Below are 27,333 nucleotides of genomic sequence, written 5' to 3' on the forward strand. Positions count from 1 at the left end.
CTCTGGCCCAGGGTCCCTCTCAGCTTTCCTATCAGCCATTCTTTCCCCTCCTGGAATCTACACTGGCTACTCCTGTAGATAAGTCTGTAAAAAAAAAACAAATTTATAACAAAAGGTAAACAAAGGTAAACTTTGTTTACAAGAGCTATCTACCTATTTCTAAATCTGTGCTTCTTGTGGCTCTATCAGTACTGGAGATGGTCAATCAAATGTCTTTTTAGACAACCCTATTTATGTTTAGGAACCTAAACCTACCAAACAGCTGAATTCCTCTTGAGGAATCGAGCTGGCCCTAAACCCCAATAACAAAGGAAAGCCTTAGCCTCTTACAAAACTAGTATGCCCAGGCCGGCCGGGCTCCACAGGTGCCAGAGATGGGCAGTGAAACCCTAGTTATGGGAGCACTAATGGGAAGCCTTTTTATGACTATACTAGTATGTATATATATATGTATATAATTTGAATATAATCTAACTCTAACTACTGCTTTTCCTACCGATCCCTATTTACTGGTGTTATCATCTTCACTTTCTTTAGGGTGGATTTTGCTTTAATCTTTCCCTTCACACCCTCTGGGTAGTTAGCTGCCACCAGAAATATTAAATTCCAATATATTTTATTTAAGTTTTCCCTTTGGTAACGTGTTTATGCGTCATGCTCCTTCGTGGTTCTATGTGGCCCTGAGGATAGGAATGGGAGATAACAATGACTGCTACTCTGGGATATAACAAAACAAAATAAAAGTTTATTTTTTAAGAAGCGCATTGGTTACATAAAAGTAGTTCTTAGTTCTTCTAATTGCTTCATCCAAACTCATTCACACAGATCTCTTGTAAGGCTTCACACACAGTTAGCCTCTTTCTCTAGGCTCTATATTTCTCTCACAGAGAACTCCTCAGACAGCACACAGCTAGCCTGTTTTCTTTTCACTTTCAGTTCTTTCTCTCTCAGGTGCACACACTGCCTGCTTCAGAATGAATATATAGTCTCACAGACACACTCAGTTCAGGCTTCCACTCAGGTTGCCTTTCCCTCACAAATACATGAACACACTCAGGCTGCACACAGCTCGCCTCTCTTGCCCTAACTGAATCTTTTTCTCTCCCTCAGTAACTGAAAACTGCCTTCACTCCGCCCACTCTGTCATCAACCAATCATATCACTCACTCATCTCTCTCTTTCACCCCCACTCTTCACCTATCTCACCAAACATTTAAAGACACATGCACTCATTTCTTGAAATCATTACAACTGAGTTAAACAAAGTACCCTTGGTTCACTGTCCGTCTTCTGTGCAGCCCCACATGGGGACTGCGCCTGCGCAGGCCTGCCGACCGGATTTTTCTTTACTAGTCAACGTCCACTAGGGGGCGCACGTCCGATCCAATGCGCCTGCGCGGTAGTTTCCCGCCCGAGCGACATTGGGCGACGTCGCCCCCTTTCCCCTCAGTTTCTTCTTTGCCGCCGACCGGTTAGCTGCTAGCTGTCCACTGTGAAGAAGTTACTTTTCTGTGAGGAAATCGTTAAGTTTGAAGAGATGGCTGACACGGCCTTGTTCAAACGCTGCTCGACTTGTGCTACGAAGATGACGAGGACGGATGGTCACTCCGTTTGCCTGGAGTGTCTGGGAGAAGGTCATATCGTGGAGAAGTGTGAGCATTGCCGGCGCTTTACGCCTAAGGCCAGGGCTGAGAGGGCTAATAGGTTGAATGCCCTGCTTTGGAAGAGGGCTATGAACGCGTCCGGGGCCCCGAGTACCCCTCAGAAAGGGCCATCGCCAGTTAGCGGGACGGTCGAGACATCTGTGCCCCTACAACCTGCCCGTAGCTCCATCTCCACCCCCCGATCCCGTTCTCCTCATCGGCCCCGTCAACCGCCGGCTCCGACCTCGGATCCGAACACCACCGTCGGATCCGCCTCTGATCGCGGGAGGCTGTTGAAGTCGGATCCGACTCGGAAGCGCCGTCATCGGTCCAGGTCCCCCTCGAGATCGGAACCACCTCCTCTGTCGGCTCCGAAGGTGCAGAAGAGGACATCCTCGGTTCCGAACATCCCTGCTGGATCGGTTCCTGAGCCATCGGATCCGGCACCGCAGTCGTCATCGTCGGTTCCGAAGAAAACCGACCCGACTCGCCCCAGCCTCGCTTCGAATCTTCCTGCTCGGCCGGATCCGAATGCTTCCGATCCGTTAACATCTTCGGATCCGATGCCTCGGAGTCGTGACTGCGAACGTGCCTTACCGGCTTCGACTGCCAAAAAGACCAAGAAGAAGTCGAAGCACATACAATCGACTTCTGCCCAAACTGACGAGGTGTTATGGGAGAGGCCTGCGACTCCATCTCCACACCTGTCTCCTCTATCTCCCCGTTCTGCAGATGAGGATGGTGACCTGCCTGACGCTCCTCCTCTTTCTTCACGTGCCTGGGTGCACGGTGGGCCCATCGGTGGAGAGGATCCACCTTATCGTTCTCCTTGGAGAGGCTTTGAAGGGGAAAGTTCCCTCTATGCGAGGTCGCACCGGTCGTATTCCCCATCCCTTGGCAGAGAATATTGGGGTGACGTACGGAGTGAATTCTCCCGTTATGGGTCCCCCGGACGGGGGTCCCATTATCAGCAGGGCGATCCTTATCAAGACCCGAGTCCTAGTCCTTCGTCTGACCCATTGCCAGAGGACATCGTTATCGGGACTGGTCGTATTTCACCAACAGATGATTATAGGCTCTATACGGAACAAATGATCCGTATGGCCCGCTCCTTGGACATCGACATTTCGGCAGTAGACCCGAAGCCGAAGGATAAGATCCTTCAATATGTTCAATCTGGGAATCCGCAGACCATCTCGTTCCCATTTACGGAAGGTTTGGTGGACATAATTAACACCATCTGTGAGAAGCCAGCGACAGTTTACCCGACGTCTCGGAAGCTAGAAGCATTATATAAAACCAGAGATGACGTCTGTACGTACCTGTTTGCTCATCCACCTCCCTCTTCCCTTGTTACGGAAGAAATGCAGCTCCGTCCTCGCCAGGGTTCCCACGTTGTGCCCACTGACAAAGAAAGCCGGAAGCTAGACTCGCTGGGCAAGAAGTTGTACTCCTCTGCGGCCCTCACACTGAAAATTTCCAATTATTCGGCTATTATGGGTGCTTATCAAATCTTCTTGTGGAACCGTATGGCAGTCTTCATGGAGAAACTTCCTGCTGATCAGAAGGTATTGGCCAAGGTTGTGCTTGATGAAGCACTTCGACTGTCCCGGCAACAAATCAATGCAGGACGTGACACGGTGGACACTTCCGCAAGAGCGTTGGCATCCTCCGTTGTGCTGAGAAGGCACTCCTGGCTCCGCACCACGGCACTCCCGGTGGAGACGCGTAATAAAGTGGAGAACCTGCCTTTTGAGGGCCAATCCCTTTTTTCCGCCAGAACGGATGAGTACCTTTCGCAGAAGCGTAAAGATCGACTGACGGCCCGTTCCTACGGGATCCTCCCCCCCAGGCAGTTCACCGATAACCGTTCCCAGTACCGCTCGTTCCAAAGCTACCGTGGTCGGCACAACAGATACCAACCGTATCCGCGTTATGGGTCCTACAGGCCTCCCCAACCACCTGCGAATACCTATCAGCGCAGAAGGCCGGCTTACCGCCCACGGCGCACGCATCAGGGCCCTGATGCCAAGGAGTCAGCAACTCAACCCAAGCAGTTCTGACTAGGATTGGAACAGTCCGTTGTTTTTGGCAGCAGACTGGCTCGTTTTGCCTCTGCTTGGGCGGAAATTACCCGGGATAGTTGGGTTCTCAATATTATATCTGTTGGATATAAAATTCAATTTGATGTTTACCCCGTGTTGTCTCTTCCTGATTATGCAGTGCACTCCTTTTCTGATAAATTACAGACGGAGGTTATAGAGCTTCTGCATAAGGGAGCGGTGCAGGAGGTGCTTTCACAGGACTCCTCCTGGGGATTCTATTCTAGGATGTTCCTGGTAGACAAGAAGGATGGTGGTGTCCGGCCCATCTTGGATTTAAGAGAATTGAATAAATTCGTTCTCGTTAAGCGGTTCAGAATGCTTACTTTAAATACAGTCCTCCAATTAATGCCGGAGGGCATGTGGTTTGCTGTTCTGGACCTCAGGGACGCGTACTTTCACATCGCCATCCATCCTGACCATAGAAAGTTCCTTAGGTTCCTGTGTAATGATAAGATCTACCACTACCAGGTGCTCCCGTTCGGCCTCTCATCGCCCCCCCGGGTCTTTACGAAATGTATGGCCGTGGTGGTGGCGTATTTGAGGGAGCAAGGGTGTACCATCTATCCCTACCTTGATGATTGGTTGTTAGCGGCTCCCTCTGCCGATGAGCTACGGGCTCAACTTGACATTGCCCTCAGTACCTGTTGCCGGTTGGGGCTGCTGGTCAACTTAAAAAAGTCTAACCTTACCCCATCCAGGAGGATTCTGTTTATTGGTATGGAACTGGATGGTATGGTAAATAGGGGTTTTCTGCCCAGGGACCGTGCATTAAAAATTGGGAGACTGGTGACCCTCTTCTTGAGATGTAGGTTTCAGTCAGTCACAACTATACAGAAACTGCTTGGCCTTATGGCTTCTTCCACGGCAGTTACCCCTATGGCCCGGTTGCACATGCGACCCCTTCAGTTGTGGTTCCTTTCTGTTCATGATTTTGAACATGGGTCCCAGAACAAACGGTACTCGATACCCAGGGGGGTCCTTCGCTCCTTGCAGTGGTGGCTGAATGAACCTAATCTTTTACGTGGGGTAGGTTTCGGTTCGGTTCAAACTGATATTACTATTTCAACCGACGCCTCCACAATAGGTTGGGGGGCCCAGTGTGGGTCCCTTAGGGCACATGGAATTTGGTCAGAGCAGGATAAGAGTGATCATATTAACCTGCTGGAACTGAAAGCGATACGTTATGCCCTTATTGCTTTCGCAGACACGCTGCACCAGAGGTCGGTTCAGGTACTCACGGACAATTGCACCACTATGTTCTACCTGAACAAGCAAGGGGGCACTACTTCCAGGGTACTCTGCGACGAGGCCAGTCGAATTTGGACCTGGGCCGTGGAGAGGGACATATTCCTGCATGCAGTCCATATTCCGGGCACCACGAACGTGATCGCGGACAAACTGAGTCGAATGCGATCCGACAATTACGAGTGGACTATAGCAGACTCCTACCTGAATACCATCTTTTTGGACTGGGGGTTTCCGGATGTAGACCTTTTTGCCTCAGAGGCCAACAAGAAGGCTCCACAGTTTTGTTCCAGAGGGGGGCTCGGTCGTCACTCCATAGGGGACGCATTCCAGCTACGCTGGACAGGGCACCGGTTTTATGCCTTCCCCCCCTTCCCCCTGTTAGCTCGAGTGGTCAGCAAGGTTCACAGGGATGGGCCTCACATGATTTTGATAGCACCTTTTTGGCCCAGACAGGCTTGGTTCCAGCATGTCATGCAGCTGTCCCAGGGGTCATACCGTCGGTTCCCTCTGAATCCGGACCTTCTGTCCGACAAAGGAGTGTGGTATCACGACCTACCCAAACTCAGCCTCACTGCTTGGCGCATTCAGGGACAGGGGGGATGTCTGACAGGGTAGCTGAAATCTTGCTCAATGCCCGTAGAGACACCACTCGAAGATCGTATTCAGCTAAATGGAAACGTTTTGAGACCTGGGCTACTGACGTTGGCCTGAATGCTTGGGATTGCCAGTTGTTTTCTGTTTTTGAGTTCCTCCTGTCTCTAAAAGACGGGGGACTTTCTAATTCCTCTATTAAAGTGTATTTAGCTGCAATTTCAGCCTTCCACCCTAAGATAGATGGAAAGACTGTGTTCTCCCATAGTTTGTCAAAGTCTTTTTTGAAGGGGTTATATAACATGTATCCACAGGTGAAAGATATTGTTCCCCAGTGGTCACTGCAGGTGGTGCTGACTGGGCTTATGAAATCGCCCTTCGAGCCACTCGCTACTTGTGACTTGAAATGGTTATGTTGGAAGGTGGCCTTTTTAGTTGCCATTACTTCTGCTCGTAGAGTGAGCGAACTGGCGGCCCTGAGATGTGACCCGCCCTTCTTGAAGGTCCATCAACATAAAGTGGTCTTGAGACCTGACCTTCGTTTTAGGCCTAAAGTTTCCACTCAGTTCCATACTTCACAGGACATCGTATTGCCTGTTTTCTTTCCTAGCCCTTCTGGTGCTCCGGAAAAGACCCTACATTCCTTAGATGTCAGGAGGGCTGTTTTGTTTTACTTACATCGTATATCACAGTTTAGATGTACCAAACAACTGTTTGTGTGCTACTATGGACCCAGGAAGGGAAGAGCTGCTACGGCCCAATCAATTTCTCGTTGGGTTACCCAAACTATTAGGACATGCTACTCTCAGGCTCAGTTACCTTGCCCTTTGGAAGTAAAAGCTCATTCCACCAGGGCGCAAGCTGCATCTGCGGCTTTCCTCAGGGGCGTGCCCTTGCATGATATCTGCAGGGCTGCAACGTGGTCGTCCTCTGACACGTTTGCCAAACATTACGCACTAGATGTGTGGGAAAGGAAAGAGGCTGCTGTTGGTAATGCAGTGCTTCAGTCTCTTTTTCGGTGAGAACACATGCCTGCCTCCTGGGTAAGTGGCTTGTGAGTCTCCCATGTGGGGCTGCACAGAAGACGGACAGTGAAAACAGAGTTGCGCTTACCGTAACTACTGTTCATTGACGTCTTCTGTGCAGACACACAACCCTCCCTCCTACCCCGCTGTGTTCTTCCAGGTAATGTGAAGACATTCGGCGGCAAAGGAGAAACTGAGGGGAAAGGGGGCGACGTCGCCCAATGTTGCTCGGGCGGGAAACTACCGCGCAGGCGCATTGGATCGGACGTGCGCCCCCTAGTGGATGTTGACTAGTAAAGAAAAATCCGGTCGGCAGGCCTGCGCAGGCGCAGTCCCCATGTGTGTCTGCACAGAAGACGTCAATGAACAGTAGTTACGGTAAGCGCAACTCTGTTTTCTCTATCAATTAAGTAGAGGACAAGTAGCCACTGAAGGCCTACAAACTGGCCTATCTTCTAAAGACGCTGTTTAAAAGGAAAACTTTTCTGTTCTGTGTCTGTGTGGTGTGTGGATGTGGTGTTTGGAAAATGTAACTCCCCCCACCCAGGCAAGCAAAAACCCACCCCTATCCCCACCCAAATGGAAAACCCAGCGAGTCACAGACTCACTCACCAGTCCTGCAGTCCAGCGATGGTCAGGCAGACAGGCGGTCAGGAATCCTACAAGGGAATTCCTCTCCTCCTCAGCTGCAGGCGAGACGAGCCTCTGCAAGCCGCCGCAGCAGTGAGAGTCTCTAGTCTCTAGGCCAGGAGCAGAATGGTGGGAGGTTAGCATAGAAATCCATAAACTGCACTCCCCCCAAAAGTGAAAAAACCCAGGCCTTGGAATTGGTGTGACCCTGTGAGGCCTGAAGGCCCAGAGCCACTTTGCAAAGGTAGGCCACAAAGTCAGACAGAGCAAACATGCAAGCAGTGGCCCATCTTCCAGATAAATGCTCTTCCCTTGCTGCCCTGTCCCCAAAAGATGAAATAATCCAGGCCTTGGCTGGCATTGGTGTGACCCAGCGAGACCCCAGAGCCACTTTGCAAAGGTAGACCACAGAGCAACCATGCAAGCAGCGGCCCATCTTCCAGGTAAATGCTCTTCCCTTGCTGCCCTGGCCCAAAAAGATGAAATAATCCAGGCCTTGGCTGGTATTGGTGTGACCCAGCAAGGCCCAGGGCCACTGTGCAAAGGTAGGCCACAGAGTAAAACAGAGTAAACATGCAAGCAGTGGCCAGTCTTCCAGATAAATGCTCTTCCCTTGCTGCCCTGTCCCCAAAAGATAAAATATTCCAGGCCTTGGCTGGCATTGGTGTGACCCAGCAAGGCCCAGGGCCACTGTGCAAAGGTAGGCCACAGATTAAACAACATACAAGAAGTGACCCATCTTCCAGTTAAATGCTCTTCCCTTGCTGCCCTAGCCCAAAGCCAAAAAGTGAAAAAAGGAAAATAATCCAGGCCTTTAAGGCCCACTAGGCAAAGCCATTGTTGTCACAGCAAAATATTTTAACCAGAGGCAAGCAGAGTAGCCCAGCGTCAATTTAAACAAACACAGTCTCTTCCCTTCCTCCCATCTCTCCCCTGAATAAAAAAACTCTCCTACCAGTCCTCCTCTCCTGATGTCCAGCGGTGAGTCAGTTGATCCACAGCAGAAGGCAGAAGTCCACTCCAGTCAGTACAGGAAGGTCAGGCCAAGGCAGAGACAGAGAAAGCAGTCTCTCAAAAGTCTCTCTCCAACAGAAGCTGGCCCAGAGTCCAGCCTCTATTGTAAATCCCCTGCTGCATCTCCTTCCAGAGAAGCGATTGGCTGGAAGGAGGATGCAGCAGTGGGATTGGACACTCCTAACTCCCCCCTCCCTTGCCTGATCCCCCTCCCTCCTCCCCCTTGTACTCCTACTCTATCATTCATCCCTCCTAACCCTCCCTATCTGAAATTTTGGCGGGAATCTCTCATTGCTTGCTTTGCATTGCATTGCAAAGCAAAGATTCCAGCCTTTTCTAGCAAGAGGGGAGGGGTGAGGAGGAGGTAGTGAGTCACTCATACCTTCTCCCCCCCAACCCATCTTCAAAGAACCTGCAGGAAGCTTTTGCTTCCTGCAGAAACTTGCTAGCCATTTGCAAATGCAAATGGCTAGCAAATAGGTGGTTCTTTGAAGTCCCACCTTCTACTGGAAGGTCATTATTACATTGTAAATCACTCTGTCTCTTGCACTGCTTCCCTTCCCTCTGCTTTCTATAGATAAGAAGAGACAAGCATTAAGTTAGTTTTGCTGAAAAGTAACTAAGGGAATCAGAGGAAAAGGAAACAGTGCAAGTCTGGACAATACTACAATGGACAAACACTTGTGCTAAGCACCAAAGTATTTTTTATTATCCATTCCCCACTAGGAGTGTGCAATTCAGGTATCCGATTCGGGGGGGGGGATCCTAATCGGGCCCAATTCGGAAAGATTCGGTATTTCCAAATCGGGGCCAGTATACTGGCCCTGATTCGGAAATACCGAAGCGGATATTTCCAAAGCAATATGAGTCCCTTCGGAAATATTCGTAAATCAGAGTGATTTACAACGTAATAATGACCATCCAGTAGAAGTTTGGGACTTCAGTGCTAAACATACCTGCAAGGAACAGTAAGTTCTGTGTTAGCACTGTATGGTACATTTAGAGAAGCTAATCAACTTCTAGTTCCTTTTTATTTACTTACTTTATTTATAGCCTGACTTTCTCACTGAGACTCAAGGTTTATTACAAAATTTAACAATGCAGTAGGAACAGTATAAGGCGTAATAAAAATTGTAATGAGACTGGATTTCAAAGTTAGAAAACAATGCAGTAGAGCAGTATAAGACATGACATAAGAAATGCAAATGCTGGATTACAAAAAAGTAGAAAATGTGCCCCAAAAATGCATACATTAATGTCATAAACTACACCCTTTGTAAAAGCGTCCTCCTGAACAATTCTATTTTTCTACAGCCACTTTTCCTTTATATGCCCTTTCCTTTATGCCCTTCTGAACAATTCTGTTTTACACATTCTGCAGAATAAAAGAAGTTTGGGAGTCTTCTTCAACACCTTAGGCAGGCCATGGAAACCACAACAGAGAATAATTGGGTACAGGCAGCTGCTGCTGTTACCCATTTGGAGGGTGACACCGTCAGCAGACTTCAGATTAGCACAACTGTCACAGTTGGGCATAGCAAGAGATGCAGTTGTTTAGCAATGAAGGGATTTGTAAGCAAGAGTCAATAACTTGAATTGAACTTGGGAACTAATTGGTAACCAATGAAGCAACTGCAGAACTGGTGTACGTCTATGCATATTCTGCCTAGTTCCCAGTAATTGAGCTGTGGCATTTGTACTAATTGCAGTTTCCAGGTTGCCTTTAAAGCTAGACCTGTGTAGGGTGCATTACAATAGTCCAGCCTTCAGGTTATTGTGGCTTGGATTCACATGGCCATATCAGCCTGGTCAACGAAGGGGGCCTTCTTCTGGGTTAAATGAAGATCATAGAAAGAATTATTTGCCTCTGGATTAACTTGCTTCTCCAGCAATAATGCTGGGTCTAGCATCTCCCCTAGACTCTTAATTGAGTCAGTGAAGATCAGCTAAACCCCATCAAATTTGGGGAAGCAAGACCACCAAGACTTCTCAGCCAACATCGCCTCTGTCGTGTTAGGATTCAGTTTCAGCTTCTTCTCCTTTAACCCCGGCCTTGACAATTTTCTGTGACTTCAAGAGCCATCCCAAAAAATTTAGGAACCAGTCTTATTTTTCAGCCTTCTGAGTTTTATATTTTAATGCCCATACTTACTTGTTAAGAGCTCCGTGGCGCAGAGTGGTAAGCTGCAGTACTGCAGCCTAAGCTCTGCTCACGACCTCAATCCTGGTGGAAGCCGGGGTTCAACTCAAGATTGACTCAGCCTTCCATCCTTCCGAGGTCGGTAAAATGAGTACCCAGTTTCCTGGGGGTAAAGTGTAGATGACTGGGGAAGCCAATGGCAAACCGCTCCATAACAAAATGTCTGCCAAGAAGACGTCGTGATGCAACATCCCTCCCATGGTTCAGTAATGACTCGGTACTTACACAAGGGACTACCTTTGCCTTTACTTACAAAACAAACTAATCCTAAACTCTTCAGTTTCTTATATATTTTTAAAAGCTATAATAAAAACATTGTGGTGTATAAATAAATATGGGGTAATACTAGTTGTTATCAAGCTAACCTCTCCCTCACCTAAATAAGCTTTGTATTGCTACTAAATCACCAGGAGGCACTTACTGATGAAAATACTAGGAGCCTCAATTAAATTTCTAGAAACCATGATGCCTTAGCGCCTGGGATTTATTTAGCCCTGCTTTAGCCATTTAACCACTGCAGCCAGATGCTGGCTTAGTTCTGCCTTACAGCAATGATTGGGTGGTTTGGACAAAGTAATATTGGACTGGGCATCATCACCCTATTGATGACACAGCTCCAATGCCTCAAATTATTTCTTTCTCCTAAGGGCTTTACATAGAGATTAAATAGCCGACGAGATACGGCTGGGCCTTGTGGAACCTCACAGGAAAAGTCCTATACTGATGAAGAAGAGAAAGGAATATATTAAATTTTATGATATATCCATTCCAAGCCCTTGTTTTTAATCAATTTAATGTCTTTAACTAAATAAACCATAGAGAAAATTCTGAGTGTAAGATTTTTTAAATATAAAATAAATGAAATTAGATTTAATGTACTAGAAATCGACTGATGATGTACATATCTATTTTAATATTGAGATTGATGAATTTGAACAAAAATGGCAAGATTTCAATTTTTAGCAAAATTAAAGGTACTCATGTACTTTGAGGTGTATGAAATGCTTAGCTTGTTAGGTTAACTGTAACAACTATTTCTGTCAAGATTAAAGATTCTAGTCTGTTAAAATGTCTCAGCAGAAAATTGTCTGCTGAGACAGCTCTTAAATATGAATTACACAACCATTGTTATCTTTGCTATGGAAATAACTGACATCCTAACCTTTGTCAGAGGAGAATTTGCTGGCTATTTTGGAAAAATCTGTAGAAAGAATGCTGGTTGTGAAATATAAAGGTTACTCACAAGAAAACTTAAGAGGATTTGTTTCACTTGTAACTGATAAGTAAATGTTACTTATAAACTTGTAATATCTATCAGATAAAGCTTAGGAAATTTGTCATCATTTGTATAATGGAGGTCATTTTAAACTTGATATTCAATAGAAAGGGTAAGTCTGTAATTTCACTGCAGCTATCAGTTGGATCCACAACCAAACAGTATTCACAGTGGGGCTTTTGCCTTTCTATGATATTGCCACACTCAGTGACAATGAATAAGTAGTGAATAAGCAGGCAAGATTTTAAAGCAAGGTTTTATACAGCCCGGAAAATACACAACAACCATCGTTCTCTGGCCATGAAAGCCTTCGACAATATGTCTCTCATGGAGTTTTTGTACTCTGTGTCCCAGGAAAGCAAGTAGTTTTACTTTGTGTGTGTGTTGGGGGAGGGGATTATGAGAATGTAGAAGAATATTCCTTGGGGGGGGGCGCTGGCAAATCGAATGGACTACTGCCCCCTCCCGCCATACCTGGTTTGACAACCAGTGTGTTGTACAATAGCACCTGGGAGCTGCCACTTTCAGATACATATATATTGAAAGGGGCTGAGTGTATCTAGTCATACAGTGCAATCCTAAGCAGAGTTACCCCAGTTGAAGTCCAAAGAAACCCATGGTCTTAGACTGGAATAACACTTGCACTGATAGTCTCATAAAGCAGATACCCATTCCCTTGTAGCTATATAAAGAGCTATGCAGTTATGGGTTTCCTGCTCTTCTCCTATAGCAATTAGGAAATGGACAAAAATCATTTTGCATGAATAGCTGAAAAGATATGAGGAGCTACCTTTTGCCAGCGGAAGCCTTTACTCTGCCAAAAGGAAGAGAAGTAACAAGTTGTTAAGATGTTAGCAAGTTAGAACAGTCTAAAAAGGTGGTTCTACAGTATGGTCATCATATTTATTTTGCTCTTTATGTAACTGGCTACAATGAGATTGTTGGGTTTGATGAAACTATAAAAGCCTTTTCTAAAATAAAAAGGTTTCTGTTCATTCTAAAAATATTTAGAATTTTGCTAGGGTCTCCAATTTCCTAGCCCCCCTGCAAACAAGATATGTGGTTTCTCCAGCCTCCTATCAATCAAGCCTGGAGATCCCGTTCCATCGTAGGGCTTTCTCATTAGCCCGATGTAATACATTCCCATCTGCAGTACTTGAAGACCGTTATAAGAAGGTCCCAATGGTTGAGCGAGTTTGTCCATGCAAGGCAGGGAAAGTAGAAACAATTGAGCATATTATGCTTGCTTGTAAGTTCTACCACGAAATACGTATAAAACATATCCAACCTGCATTGAAGAAGCTTTCTAGCCTCCCTGACACAGAGCTAACTAATAAGCTCCTGTTAGGTGTCGATCCCCAGATCACGTTGGCTAGTGCCAGATTTTTAGCCGCAGCTTGTAGAATCCGCAGGGAATGTGCAAAGGAGTAACATCTGCTTTTATTTTTAACCCTGAAAACCCACAATTTTGTATTTATATTGCCAAGTTTTTATATAATCATATATTTATATAATTATTTTTACAAAGTGGTGTATTTTGTGTATGATACTTATGTTTTTTACAAGTCTGTACTGATTATTAACTGTAAATAAATCTGATTGGATTGGAATATTTAGAATTGTTTGTTCACTTATAGCCATAATACCGCCTTGGCTTTAATATGGTGTGGCTACTTGTGAATAGATTTACTGCACAGTTTTTAAGGTTTGGCAAACAAAATGCTGTGCTGTTGCTGCACTATCATCCACGATTATTATTTTTTGCTTTGGTTTTCTTTCTGGACACTATAATATTTAAGAGTATCTGACTTTTTTTAACAGGAACCCTGGTGATTGAAGATCATGGCAACCATTGAGGAACTGGCCCATCAGATTATTGAGCAGCAAATGGGGGAGGTACTTATTCTGAGGACATTTTGTAAATAATCATAAAAAGCAGTATATAATATTTGAAGATACAACATAAAAATCTCTCTAGTAATTCTTTGTCTGTAGTTTTGAATGCACAATCTGTTCTTGACATCTTTAGTTCATTATCATGTAAATGAAAGGTTTTCTCTGAGGATACCCAAGAACCCAAATGATAATTTTAGAATTAGGCAAAAGTAATAATTGTAACCCAGTAAAAAGTTGCATGTTCTTTTAAGTATCTGGCTGTATTGGTTAAATCTGAGTTGTTCATTGCAGATCCTAAATTTAATATGTAATATGTAGTATGTGCTGTTTTATTTTATGGTGCTCTGGTATGGAAAAAAGCTGTCCTTCATGTATAGTCAAATACAGTTCTTTCCAGAGATTGTTCTTAGAAAGAAGTTAACTGTGTAATCCGCCTTGAGTCCCAGCAAGAAAGGTGGACTATAAATAACGTAAATAAAATAGATCCAGAGGAGTTAGCCATGTTAGTCTGTAATAGCAAAATAGTAGAGTCCAGTAGCACTTTTAAGACTAACCAACTTTACTGTAGCATAAGCTTTCAAGAACCACAGTTCTCTTCGTCAGATATAAATAAAATAAACTCCAGTGTCTGGATACTGTGGAGACTACGTGCAGTACTGCCTGACTTGATTATTTACAGTCATTGTGTTCTGTCTTCTTGCAAGCTATAATGTGTATTTTATAGGTATTCAGACACAGGAATCACTTGTGGGGAAGGGTGAGTTACTGGAAAGTATTATGTCAATCAGTCTTGTTCGGCATTTTGTTATTGCAGCTGTAGATTAATTAATCTGTGCTAGTGTATCTTTTTTTTACATTTTCCCTTTCCAGATAGCACATTCCCAAGCATCTGTCACACAAACACTAATGGATGGGTCAGCGCAAAGAATTCAAATTGTCCCTGCAGATACAGGTCTCACCTTACCTCAACGCATACAGGTACACTGGATCCAAAGTATTTTGAGCATTAAAGTAATTTACAAAAATTTACTGATCATCATCATAGTAATCTTACAGATTGCAATGATTTTTAGTCGATTCAACAGTAAATGGAATAATAGTTCTTTCTGAACCATTCCTTTGCATAGCTTTTCCACTGCCCAAGGGCAGTAACCTGATAGCTTGAATATAGTACAACTTTTATTCTCCTCTGCCTTCAAAGGATTAATGTAAAAATAATGAGTTTAATAATTTAATTTAAACTACATCAAGTGCATTGAATACTATAAAACTGTGTGTTATGACCTTTACTTTTGGGGGGTAGATTTTTCTTTTAATCTTCCCCTTACACCCTCTGGGTAGTTAGCTGCCACCAGGAATATTATATTCCAATATGTTTTAATTAAGTTTTCCCTTTGGTAACGTTCCTAAGCGTCAGGCTTCTTCGTGGTTCTATGTGGCCCTGAGGATAGGAATGGGATATAACACTGACAGCTACTCTGGGATATAACAAAACAAAATAAATGTTTATTTTTCAAGAAGCGTATTGGTTTCATAAAATTAGTTCTTAGTTCTTAAAGTTACTTCATTTAAACTCATTCACACAGATCTCTTCTAAGGCTTCACACACAGTTAGCCTCTTTCTCTAACTCAATATTTCTCTCACAGAAATGCTTTAAACTCCTCAGGCAGCACACAGCCAGCCTCTCTTTCCCTGACTGAGTGTCCTTTCACAAACATGCTCAGTTCAGGTTCCACACAGGTTATATTTCTCTCATAAATACTTCCATATACTCAGGCAGCACACGGCTAGCCTGCTTTCTTCTGACTGAAAACCTTTCTCCTCTCAGTCTCAAACTGCATTCAGTCCGCCCACTCTCTCAGTCATCAACCAATCACATCACTCACTCTTCCCTCTCTCACCCCCCCAACTCTCCACCCAGCTCAAACCAAGCATTTAAAGACACATGCACCCATTTCTTGAAATCATTACACTATGTATTGAGCGCTATTTATAATGAAAGTGTATACATCACTCATGATTTCATGCTGTGCTTAAAGCAATTTTTGTAACATTTATTCTGACTTTGCTGTCATGAAAAGAGAGAGGTCAGCATCCTGGAACCAACTTATATATATGTACACAATTATCCTGGAACCAGCTTATATATATGTACACACTTTAAAAAGCAATCTGACTTTTTATTTGTAGGGAACTGAGTAGCAGGTTATGTTCAATAATTTATTTAGAGAACAAAATGTGTTGGACATCAAGTGCCTTTTGCCATAGCTGATTGCTTTAGACACTGAACTACTATAATAACTTGAGATAAATTATGTTATCAGATTGTGACAGATCAGCAGACTGGACAGAAGATTCAGATTGTTACAGCACTTGATCAGACTGCAACAGGCAAGCAGTTCATTTTAACAAATCATGATGGTTCTACCCCAAGCAAAGTGATCCTTGCCAGGCAAGATGCAACTCCAGGAAAAGTTTTCCTAGCAACTCCAGATGCTGCAGGAGTCAACCAGCTTTTCTTTGCATCTCCAGATATATCTGCACAACACATTCAGGTACAGGTACTTCTATTATTAGGACTTGTTAAGATGACTTTTAAGTCATGCTAGTGTGATCAGTAGTATGGTGACTTGTATGTGACTTGGGAACCACGTTGTGAGGGTGGAGGAAGACAGTCTGTTGGTGCTTTTTCAAGCAAAATATTGAAGAACATGTATTTGACATAATTGGAGAAAGGAAGGGTGCAGTCTTTGGAGAATAATGCTGTAAAACGAAGTTTCATAAAATAGTTGAGATGTTTATTCCATGCTTCCTCTAGGAAGCTCATACCAGCTTACATTTCCATGCCCCCAATTTAATCTCTACACCAGTCCTCAGGAATAAGTAAGTCCGATTGTTAGAGCAGCAGTTTAAACTTGGAGGATCTCCCTAGTCTCAGTCTGGGTATAATAGATATAATATAATGAATAAAGTTTCAGTATGTTACAAAGGACAAGGTATTGGGCTTATGAATTCAGGAAACACAAGTTCAAACCATTATTCTACCAATTAGTCTTACCTAACTCACAGTGGTGTTGTGAGGCTGTTTGGCACTCTTTTTCTTTTATAGGATGACATGAATAGTCCTCTGTGCCTGAGTGGTACTATCAGAAAGTAGCAAGCCTCTCACTATGTTTTGCGTTTAGTTCACAAAATAGTGTGGGTATTGGGTTGTTTCTCATCACTCGTAATATTATGGACACTATTCAGTAGATGCTATGATTATTCTCACAACTGTGTTGCAAAAGCTGAGGTTATGTTAGCTGGGGAAAGAGAATTTTGTTTTAATTGAGCAAAGATAAGTTATACTGTGGTTGCCGTCCCCTTTATATCTTTTTTAAATTATTTATATGTGAACTGTAATTTTAATATGCTTTTATGAATTTATGAATTCTTGCTATATTGTTGATTATGTGTTTTAGCTGATGTTATCCACCCTGAGCCCGTTCGTGGGGAGGATGGAATAGAAATATAATTAAATAAATACATACATAGTAGACATGAATTTAAGTGAAGGTGTTGGTGAAAGTAAGAGCTAGATTACAGTAATTCTTTTCTTTTTTTCCTTCCCCTCCAGATTTTAACAGATAATTCTTCCACAGAACAAACCTTAAATAAAGTATTTGATCTCTGTGTAGTCTGTGGAGATAAGGCATCAGGTAAATAACTTTGTTCTTCTTTGCAAAATTAATTTTAGTTACTTTTCACTTGCATTTAAAAGCAGTGTTACCAAGTATTAAAAATAAATATTTTTAAAAAATTAGGACAGCAAATATGTTACTATTGTCCACAAATTAAATATGTTTGCAAGGTTTAATAAGCTACTTTTTGAATAATATGCCCAGTTAAGATTAGTAATAACTTACTGGGCACTGATAACTAGAAAATGCTTCCTTAAATTAGCATAGATGGCTGGTCGGTAAGATCTATTTGAATATTAATAATGAATAATAAATGTACATGTAAACTCATGAATCCCCAAATAATGCAAAGACCTCTCACGCATTCCCATCCAGAATACGTAACTTAAATTCTGGCAGTTCAATTAATCACATTCTGGTTATATTGCATGAGATGATTCCCTTTGAAAAAGTGGCATTTTTCTCATATTAAGCACAGGTGGGTGAACAAAGCACAGTACATAACGGTCTAAGGATGATCTATAGTTCTCTTATATCTGTAAGTCTAAATTGATGTGCTTTTCAAATCACAGAGCTGAATCAAATTTATTGACAATAATTATAGAGGAAGACAGGAGATAGAACTATATGCTCTCATGCCTGCCATGCCCTCAAGCTCCTCCTTGCATACAACTCACAGCGTGTAAACCCTGTAATCTGTACAGCCCAGTTTATAGTGCACATATCCTGTAGTTCAGTCCTGCATGTGTTATGTTTGCATCAGTGATTGGCGGAGCCAGTCAGTAGGGGGAAGCATGATCTCTTCAGTTTGACTTCTGTGGAAGGATGGTGTTAATTAGCAGTCTAAACAGAATAACAGTGCAATCCTAAGCAAAGTTTATATCTGTCAGAGCTGTAGACTGCAGCGGACTTAGAAAGGTGTGACTCTGCTTACGATTTCACTATAAACCATCTATTTTTACCACAAACCTCCTTTTAAATTTTTTTAACTCGGCAGTGTTTACAAGCTACGTTGAAAGGAATGACGGCTAAATAAGGCGTTGTGTTTGTGATATATGAGAAGTTTATTACTTATTTTTATTTTGCTTCAGTTACGATCCACCTTTCTCACTAGGACTGAAGGGGGATTACACAAATAGTACAACATATCCAATTCTGAAAATGGCCCTTGAATGCAAATTGAGAAATCCACTCAGTGGGGTCATGTACAGATGGAGAGGATGTTTCTGCAAGCCTAGGAGAATCCTAGTTAGAGTTGTCTGACAACAGGATTGATCCTGGCCACTTGCAATAGGCAAGTGTATTTGTTTGATTGGGCAAAGTTACTGGAATGTCATGTTTCATGGTTAATCTTTGTGGTCCAGCAGATGTTCCAGTCTCAGCCTATTATTTGTTAGTGTGACATCTTAGCATTAGCATCTTAGCAAATCTTAGCCAGTTTGGTATAGTGGTTAAGAGTGCAGGACTCTAATCTGGAGAACCGGGTTTGATTCCTCACTCCTCCACTTGAAGCCAGCTGGGTGACCTTGGGTCAGTCACAGCTTCTAGCTCTGTCAGCCCCACCCACCTCACAGGGTGATTTGTTGTGGGGATAATAATGACATACTTTGTAAACCGCTCTGAGTGGGTGTTAAGTCATCCTGAAGGGCGATATATAAATTGAATATTATTATTATAATTATTAAGTAGATACTTACTAAATAATAAACACATTTGTTTTATTTTACGCATCAAGGGCTTGTTGGTTTACACCATGAATGCTTTGATTTCAACAATAGTTTTCAGAACTGTGCCCTTTCTATTCTTCAGATTTTAGTGGAATAGAACATTTTAACAAAACATAGCATCTATATTGTGTAATTGTTGTACTTTGTTGTTATGCAACCAGGACGACATTATGGAGCTGTAACATGTGAAGGATGCAAAGGATTCTTTAAAAGAAGCATACGAAAGAATTTAGTGTATTCATGTCGAGGGGCAAAAGACTGTGTGATTAACAAACACCATAGAAACAGATGTCAGTACTGTAGGCTACAGAGATGTATTGCTTTTGGAATGAAGCAAGATTGTAAGTATGAGCATTAACCAAAGTTGATTGGGGGAAGGGTGCAGTTGTTGAAAAACCCAGGAGATTTGTGCTGTCCTGTTTAAATTGCTTCTGGAATAGCCATTCTCACTCAGAAGGAGAGGGCATCCCAACTGATGGCTGAGTCCTTCCTTCTGCATGCAGGGCTTTTCTTTCACTATATCTCCCACTATATCTCCTGTGATATAGTGGGAAGGAATCCCTACTTAGCCAGTTCATTTTCTGTCTTGCAAAGAAAAGTAAGGTTCTGGAAGATGCTCTCATAGCACAAGAGCTCTTAGTCTTTTCTTTCTTCAACTTTCTTTTGAACATATCTACCATCCTTCAGTTCTCTGATATTTACATGCCCCCTTTTTTAGAAAAAGCATTCTTCTGAGAGTGTGAGAATGAATGCCTTAAGGGTGTAAGTGCCTGGAGGTGCTGCAAGAAGTTGTTTACAGCCAAGTTAGTCCAAAAGTAAAATCACAAACGAAGAACACAGTCCACATGTCACCTTTTAGTAGGACTAGCCAAGTGATGCACAGAAGTATGTGGAGCTTTCAAGTTCCTCAGAACTCTTCATCAGACTGAATATTACATACATACATATATACATATAGAATAAGAAGTTTGGGAAGGGAAGAAGGTTTGCAGTTTATTTTGCATGAAAAATGTTTAGACTCTAGATTTTATAAGACTTATTTCTACCCTGAAAGGGGTTTCCATATTTATTAAACAGTTGTTGTACAGTAGTTTTCACATATGATACAGTGATTATATGTTGAGAAGTAGTTGTTGATTGGTAGTAGAATAAGTAGAGAAATCAAAAATGGAAGTTTCTCATAGTGGTTTTCAGAGAATCCTGGGATATCTCAGATGCTTATCCGAGGTTCCTCAGTTAGAAAATAATTCGTGGTAAACAAGCTTTTCTGAAAGACAGCTTGTTTACCACTATTGTTCTTCTGCAATGTGCAGGTAAGAGGATACATATGTTCATGGATGAGCTCAGTTTATATAGAATGATGATGAGTGAGTCACAAATGTATACTTCTTATGAATTCAGTGTGCATCCTGGAAAAACTTCTGAAAGTGTCCCCAAAATAGATTCCTTAGAAGGCATGCAGCAGTTCTTTGGAATATGAGTTTGCAGATGACTTATTTTTTGTCTAATATTTAAACTGTTGGAAGAACAAGCAGACATAACACCAGCAATCTCATAACCATAGCTAAGTGACCAGAAATGAGTTGTGAAGTTGGAAATTCCAGGTTTTTCAACCTTCCCCTTTCATGCATTCATATTCATCCTTTTCACTTTAATTATAATTAAGTATTATAGAAAACTGGTAGTAAACATGGTTAATGCTAACTAAAGTTCATCTTAGGGTTGCTTAAGTAGCTTCATATTCTGAGTAACGAGTCAGATTAACCATAGCTAAGGACAGTAAAAGGAATTCATACACAGAGAGGAAAGGTGTAGAGGTGTATACCATGGTTAAGAGATCACTAGTATCATATCAGTGCTGGCCAGAAAACAAACTTGCTAGGTTTAATGTAACTCCTTTTTAAAAAAAAAAAATTTATATTTCAGTAGCAACTGAAAATCAAGATAGTTCTCTGGAAAACAGCTTGTAACGTTATAGCTAATTGTGTGTGAATTTTGGATTATTACTGATAGCTCCACACCCTTTTGTAGCTGTTCAATGTGAGAGGAAACCTGTTGAAGTATCACGAGAAAAGTCTTCAAATTGTGCAGCTTCAACAGAAAAGATTTACATCCGGAAAGATTTGCGCAGCCCACTAACAGCAACTCCAACCTTTGTCACAGACAGTGAAACAGCAAGGTATGCAGTGCTACCTGGGATTGAATAGTTCTGTGACCTCTTTTGAAGAAATAAGCAAAAATATGTTTCTTTTTATTTCAGGTCGACAGGAATGTTGGAGTCTGGAATGTTTGTGAACATTCATCAGTCTAGTATAAAGAATGAGCCTGCAGTGCTGATGACTCCAGATAAGGTATAACATGAAGTCATTTGGTTACCGAACAGGCTTTATATTCAATACATGTTTATACTTTCATGCTTTGTAAGATTCAAGATTTGTTAGAAACAATGAAGAAATTTTACCAGATGTCTTTGTATTTATAAAGCTGCTTCTACTCAGCCCTTTAAAAACATTGTAAAATGTATACACTGCTTGTGGGAGGGATCAAGAGAGAGAGAGAGAGAGAGAGAGAGAGAGAGAGAGAGAGAGAGAGAGAGGAAAAGAATCTCTCCTTCCCTTACCCGTCTGGTGTCTCCTTGTTGCGTGGTTCCTCCCCTGTTCACCCAACATATGTTGATATCTGGTATGTGTGGAATACTTGGAATGTAGCCAGAGGCATTTTCTATGACTGCAGCTAGTCTTGTTCCTAGGGGATGAGCATCAAAATTCCACTACTACCTGGATATCAAAGTAAGTAGAAGTGGGAATGCCCAGATCATCTTCCCACCCCTCCAACTTCTGGGAGTTATTCCAGATGAACCAATTGGCCTCTCTTTCATTGTGGAACAGAGTGGGGAAAATGAAGTAAAGTTGGTTGATCAGACCCCCGGAAATGGCAGTAAGGCAGTTTGGCTGAGTGAATTCAGACTAGCTTTATCCCTGAAGTTATCCTACTTTTCTTGTCTTGCATCCAAGACTGGAAGGATCAGTACTAGCCCCTGTATGCCATGGTTTTGGAATATCTCTGGCAGCGATCTGACATGTACCATTCCCAAAATATTTATATATATTTTTTGCCTGGCAGACTACTTAATTACTGTCTCCATTTGTCCATTCTCAGATTGACCTAGATTAGAAATAGCCTAGGTACAGCTCACAGCTATGGTTTTCTTAAGTGGTTGCTCACAGTTGGCACTTCGGACAGTCTCAAATGGGAAGTTTGCTGGAGCATTTCTCCCTGGCCATTACCTCAACTTTACAAATCATGACTCCATCAACCTTATATTGCATCATTAGCTTCTTGTTTTGTTCTGCTTCCAGTGACTGGCCACTGCCTTTCCTTGCTTGTATAATTTCCCCTTCCTGTCTGTAGCTGTTGTCTATGAAACAAGCAGTTCCTTTGTGGTAATCCCAAATTCTGTACCTTGCTGTCCTTTTCTTGCTTCTTAACTGGCAGCCTTGCTGCTTGGCTTCATGCCTTCAGAGATTGCTTCCACTTCTGTCATAGAACTGGCCTGATTGCAGTTTTTTATAGCAGCAGATTTTATAGAGCCAGTTTCATGTAGTGGTTAAGAGCGGCAGGACTCTAATCTGGAGAGCTGGGTTTGATTCCCCACTCCTCCACTTGAAGCCAGCTGGGTGACCTTGGGTTAATCAGTTTCTTGGTGCTGTCTCAGCCCAATCCACCTCACAGAGTGATTGCCGTGAGGATAATAATAACACACTTTGTAAACCACTCTGAGTGGGCGTTAAGTTGCCCTGAAGGGCGGGCTATAAATCACATTATTATAAAAATACTTTTGATGTCACTTCTTCCTCATACAGTATGTAGTCAAGGGTCAACTGAACATGTTGGCAGTAGACTTATATGTTAAAACGCTGATTTGCCCCAATCACATAGAAAGCACAGTTAGGAGGGGTAGTCTGATTTCAACAGCAAAAAGGGACAGACTGAAGGGAGATAAGCAGACCTTAGGGGGAAGATTTCATATAATTTACACTTATGCATCTTTGTTTTAAAACAGACAGCCCTATCCCTAACTCCATGTTTCTCTGTGATTGGGGCAGATCCCAACTTAAACATTATCATGGCATGTTTGGCCTGTAGTGGACATAAATTAAAAACACACACACTCACACTAGCATATTTCTGTTCTTTCTTTTCACCCCCCTGTTCTTAGACCAAAGTCTTGAACAATAAAACTGAAACACTTAGATAAAGTGCATATCTAAAAAATCTCTCTTCAGAACTTGTCTGCAGCTTCTAGAAATTGAGCAACAAAATAAGTATGTTTAGGATCAGAATCCTCTATAAGGTATTGAATTTTTTGTTCTAATGTCACTAGAGGAAGCATAGCCCATTTATCAAAGCATAGCATAATCCATTTTAGCCTGAATTGAGACACATAAGGACATTGCAAGAAAATATGTACAAGAGAGTCCTGCCTGACTGGTCCTGCCTGACTGGAGTGGGCAGGATCATAACTGATCTGAAAAAGGGATCTTCAACAAGCGATCCAGCAATACCATTGAAAAGGGGCAGTTGAATCATGAGTGCATCAAGGTTCTACATAACTTTGGCTTAACCAAAGAGTCTAAATAAGAAGAATTTCCCCTTAGACGAGAGGCCCAAGGCAAGCAGAGAGTATGCCCTCGGAGCAAGCTTATTTCTGTTATTTAGCTGTCTCCTACCCATATCTTATTCTGAATAGACTTGACTGCTACCACTGTTTATTTTCTGTTAATGCCTTTTAAATTTATTTACATACTTCATGTAATTTGATGTGTGGGCAGGGGAAGACTTTTTATTAATTATTTGCAGCACTCATATCTTGTACATTTATCTATACATCTTGTAAAAAGCATCAATAAATTGCTATGAAGATTACACATAACACTGCTTCAGTGTACAGTAAGGGCAAGTGCTTAGGAATAAAACCTAGCACAAGTTTTAAGATGCTTTTGGTAAATCTTACTACTTGTGGATACGTTTCTTCTTTAATAATGTGCTGTACATTCTATAAAGCTCTTTACTGTAAAAGAAAATTGAAACTGTGTATATTTTTTCTTAGGCTGAGACATGTCAAGGAGATTTAAGTACATTGGCAAATGTGGTAACATCATTAGCAAGTCTAAGCAAGTCCAAAGACATGTCTCAAAGTAGTCCTGACCTATCTGTGATAGAAAGCTTAAGCAATGGAGATGCATCATTGTCTGAACTCCAGCAAGATGAACAGGCAAACACTGATGTTTCAAGGTAAGGAACAGCTGGATCTAGATGGTCTGATGACAAATACAGGAAAAAGTAGACACTTGTGTTTATGTTAGTACATTTTGTCCAGTCCTCACTACAAGGACAGCATTTATCATTCTGTATTTTATCCTCATACAACCTTGTGACGTAGGTTAGGCTGAGAGAGGTGGCAGAGTGGGGATTTGAACCTGAGTCTCCCAAATCCTGATCTGACACTGAACTACTACTGCACACTGGCTTTCAAAACATGTACATAGTTAACCATGCACAGATGTTTGCTGTGTAAGAATGTGGATAACACTAGGACTGATGTCCTTCCATCTCAATTTGCTTTGGGTCCAGAAGCTCCCAAATGGCAGTTTAAGGCAGGATGGAGATGACAAACCCCATGCACCAATCCACATGGCATTGCACTGTATTTCATTCCCCAGGTAGCAAATAACTTAAATCAGTTAAGAAATTTTACTAATTTTTTGAAATTTATTCCCCTTAAATCTAATTTATAGATGGCATTTACCCTTGAAAACTTTTCACAACATTGGTAAAATGTTTGATTATCCACATGCATAACAATTCAGGAATATTTTCAGCAGCATTGTAACTGCAGCTGAGTCCTCCCTCCCCCCAGTACATTTATTGAGCATGTTGGCAACAAGATCTGGTCTCCAGTACTTGAGAACTAATCCACCGCTGGCAACATAATGCTGAAGCCTTTTTTTTCATTCAGCAAAGCTACTGAATAGCTGATAAGGAAATAGGAGTTACACAAAAACTCTTCATATTGTATGCATTGGTTCTGTCTGTTTGTTTGCTGAACCAAAATGCCAGGATTTTGTGAGGGGAGGGCATTGCTCAGATGACCCACTTCTTTAGAACTATTATATATGTCGCCTCTATCATGCATGCATATTTTAAAAAACTTCATGTATGATGTCTGTTTTTCACCATTAGAACAATAATGGTGTAGTTAGAAAAATGTGGTTCCATGGCTGATAAGAAATTTAAATATTAATTTCAAGAGAATAATGTGCGCTGACGATAATAGCTTGCCTTTTATGAAGCTGGCTGAGGGATGAAGAATGCCGGAAATACATCATTGTTATTAATTTTACCAAAATATTTAAAAAGTTAAAAAGTACAAGAATTATCAGCGTCTTTGTCCATGGCCTCCAAACTTTATGTGCTTGAAAAATGGGGGTGGGGGTGGGAAATTACTACTTAGGGTCTTGCCTTTATATTTATAGCAGTTGACAAGGATTACTCATGCTTCAGGATTAGACATTCATAGGAATTACAATTTATCTCCATTAATTTGGTTTATATACTGTTTCTGTACCTTTATCCAACTCTTTTGTGCAAAATAAAAGTGGAATACCACCAACCCCTGTGTTTAAAAAATGAAAATGTAGGGTTTTCTTCTTTCTTTTGGTATGCTTTCCCAACTTGAGTGATTTCATAGTTGTCAATGGCTTGTTTCAGGGCATTTGATACTCTTGCAAAAGCATTGAATCCTGGAGAAAATGCATCATGCCAGAGCTCTGCAGAAAGTATGGAAGCCAGTGCACGTCTCGTTGGTGAAGAAGCAAACATGAATATTGTTGAAATAGAGGGCCCTCTTCTCAGCGATGCTCATGTAGCTTTCAGGGTACTTTATTATACATCTTTATTTATAGCCAGTACAACATTTAACCTTTGTTGTAGAGATGCTTTTAAAATCTCACTAATGTTAATTTTTAAGGAATAATGATTGCTATTGCTAATGTTCAATTCTTATCTCAAACAGATGTTAGCTAATATGTATGCAGAGTGCTACTGGAATAGTAGAGTGCTTGTATTTGAGATACTTAAATCCTACTTTCTGTCAGAACCATTTTGAAGCACTAGCAGAAAATGATTATAAAACAAAAATTCAATATAAATTTGAAAAAAAAATACAGATGAATCAGTTACATGATAACAAAAAGGTAGCTTTACGCGTCATTCAACTAGGCAGCATAGTGGCTTTGGGGACCAGTTTGGTGAATTGTAAAATGAGATACTATACTGTAAATAATTCGTCGTAGTATGTTTATGATTTTTCCAAAGCAAATTCTAGCATTTGGTGTTATCATTTACCCTTTTTATTGTTAATTAGAAACTGCTTTCACATACCGCAAGTCCAATTAGAGATTCCGATTCTTAGCCTAGTATTGTTGTTTTTATGTTGCTAGGTAGAGTTTGTTTGGTACAAAAGAGAAGACTTCAGGGGGAAAAAGACTAGCTTTAAATTTGGGGTAGAGGAAAGCAAGGCAATTGGAGAAATGCCAAAAGTACATAGGAGGGTTTGGGTAGATTGAGGACAGGAAACACACTGGTTGTAGTAAAATGCAAAAGTGTAACTGAGAAGGGAAAGTGTATGTTTTAAAGATAGCAAGGCACTAAAAAGCTCTGGCAGCTGCTAGTAATTACAGGGAAGAGGGCCACATATTGAAGATACTCAAAGATCTATTAAAAGAGCAAGCATTGTTTCTCACTCACTGTCTGCATCTTTGCACCTCATTTCTCAAAGATTATTCTACGTCACGAGTAAATCCAGACTAACTTGTCAATTTAGCATGTTCACTGAGGTAATAGAAACCATGTGAGAAAATATTGCAGACCCAAAGCCCAGCTGATCATCTAAGTTAATGTTAAATTTCTACGTAGTCATTGTAAAAATTGTTCTCTTGGAGTATCCATGGTAATCCTATCAATCAATGTAGTTCCTTCCTTAAACTGGAATGCCTACTTGGCAATGGTAGTTATTGTATGATGTAATCATTATTGTAATACCTTTTCAGAGTATAGTATTTGAAAGATTAATTCAAAATTACGGTCAAATAATACACTAAAGCCAAGTGTTCCCAGCTCTTTCAGAGCAGCATAAGTGGAACTTTGTTCCAGTGATAGAGCTTTCCTGGGGCAGCCCCTGCACCCCTTAAGAAGCTGCTTCTGAGGTTCTTGGGACTTTCAGGAGTTGCATGGGA

The 27,333-nt window shown here is 41.9% G+C and overlaps 1 protein-coding gene across 4 annotated transcripts in view; it reads left to right on the top strand.

Annotated features, from left to right (window-relative positions):
• NR2C1 (nuclear receptor subfamily 2 group C member 1) overlaps positions 1-27,333 on the top strand; it is a 55,939-nt gene that overhangs the window by 15,788 nt on the left and 12,818 nt on the right. For 3 of the 4 annotated variants that reach the window (XM_054987870.1, XM_054987871.1, XM_054987873.1), the window contains 9 exons: positions 13,554-13,628; positions 14,499-14,606; positions 15,954-16,184; positions 17,246-17,327; positions 19,198-19,377; positions 21,050-21,215; positions 21,297-21,387; positions 24,147-24,331; positions 25,808-25,973. In XM_054987870.1, coding sequence (XP_054843845.1) covers positions 13,575-13,628; positions 14,499-14,606; positions 15,954-16,184; positions 17,246-17,327; positions 19,198-19,377; positions 21,050-21,215; positions 21,297-21,387; positions 24,147-24,331; positions 25,808-25,973 — 1,263 coding nt within the window. In that variant the 5' untranslated portion in view covers positions 13,554-13,574. The remainder of the gene's footprint in view (positions 1-13,553; positions 13,629-14,498; positions 14,607-15,953; positions 16,185-17,245; positions 17,328-19,197; positions 19,378-21,049; positions 21,216-21,296; positions 21,388-24,146; positions 24,332-25,807; positions 25,974-27,333) is intronic. The other variant, XM_054987872.1, reaches the window with a different exon arrangement.

Source organism: Eublepharis macularius, chromosome 9, assembly GCF_028583425.1.
Source record: "Eublepharis macularius isolate TG4126 chromosome 9, MPM_Emac_v1.0, whole genome shotgun sequence".
Taxonomy (NCBI): Eukaryota; Metazoa; Chordata; class Lepidosauria; order Squamata; family Eublepharidae; genus Eublepharis; species Eublepharis macularius.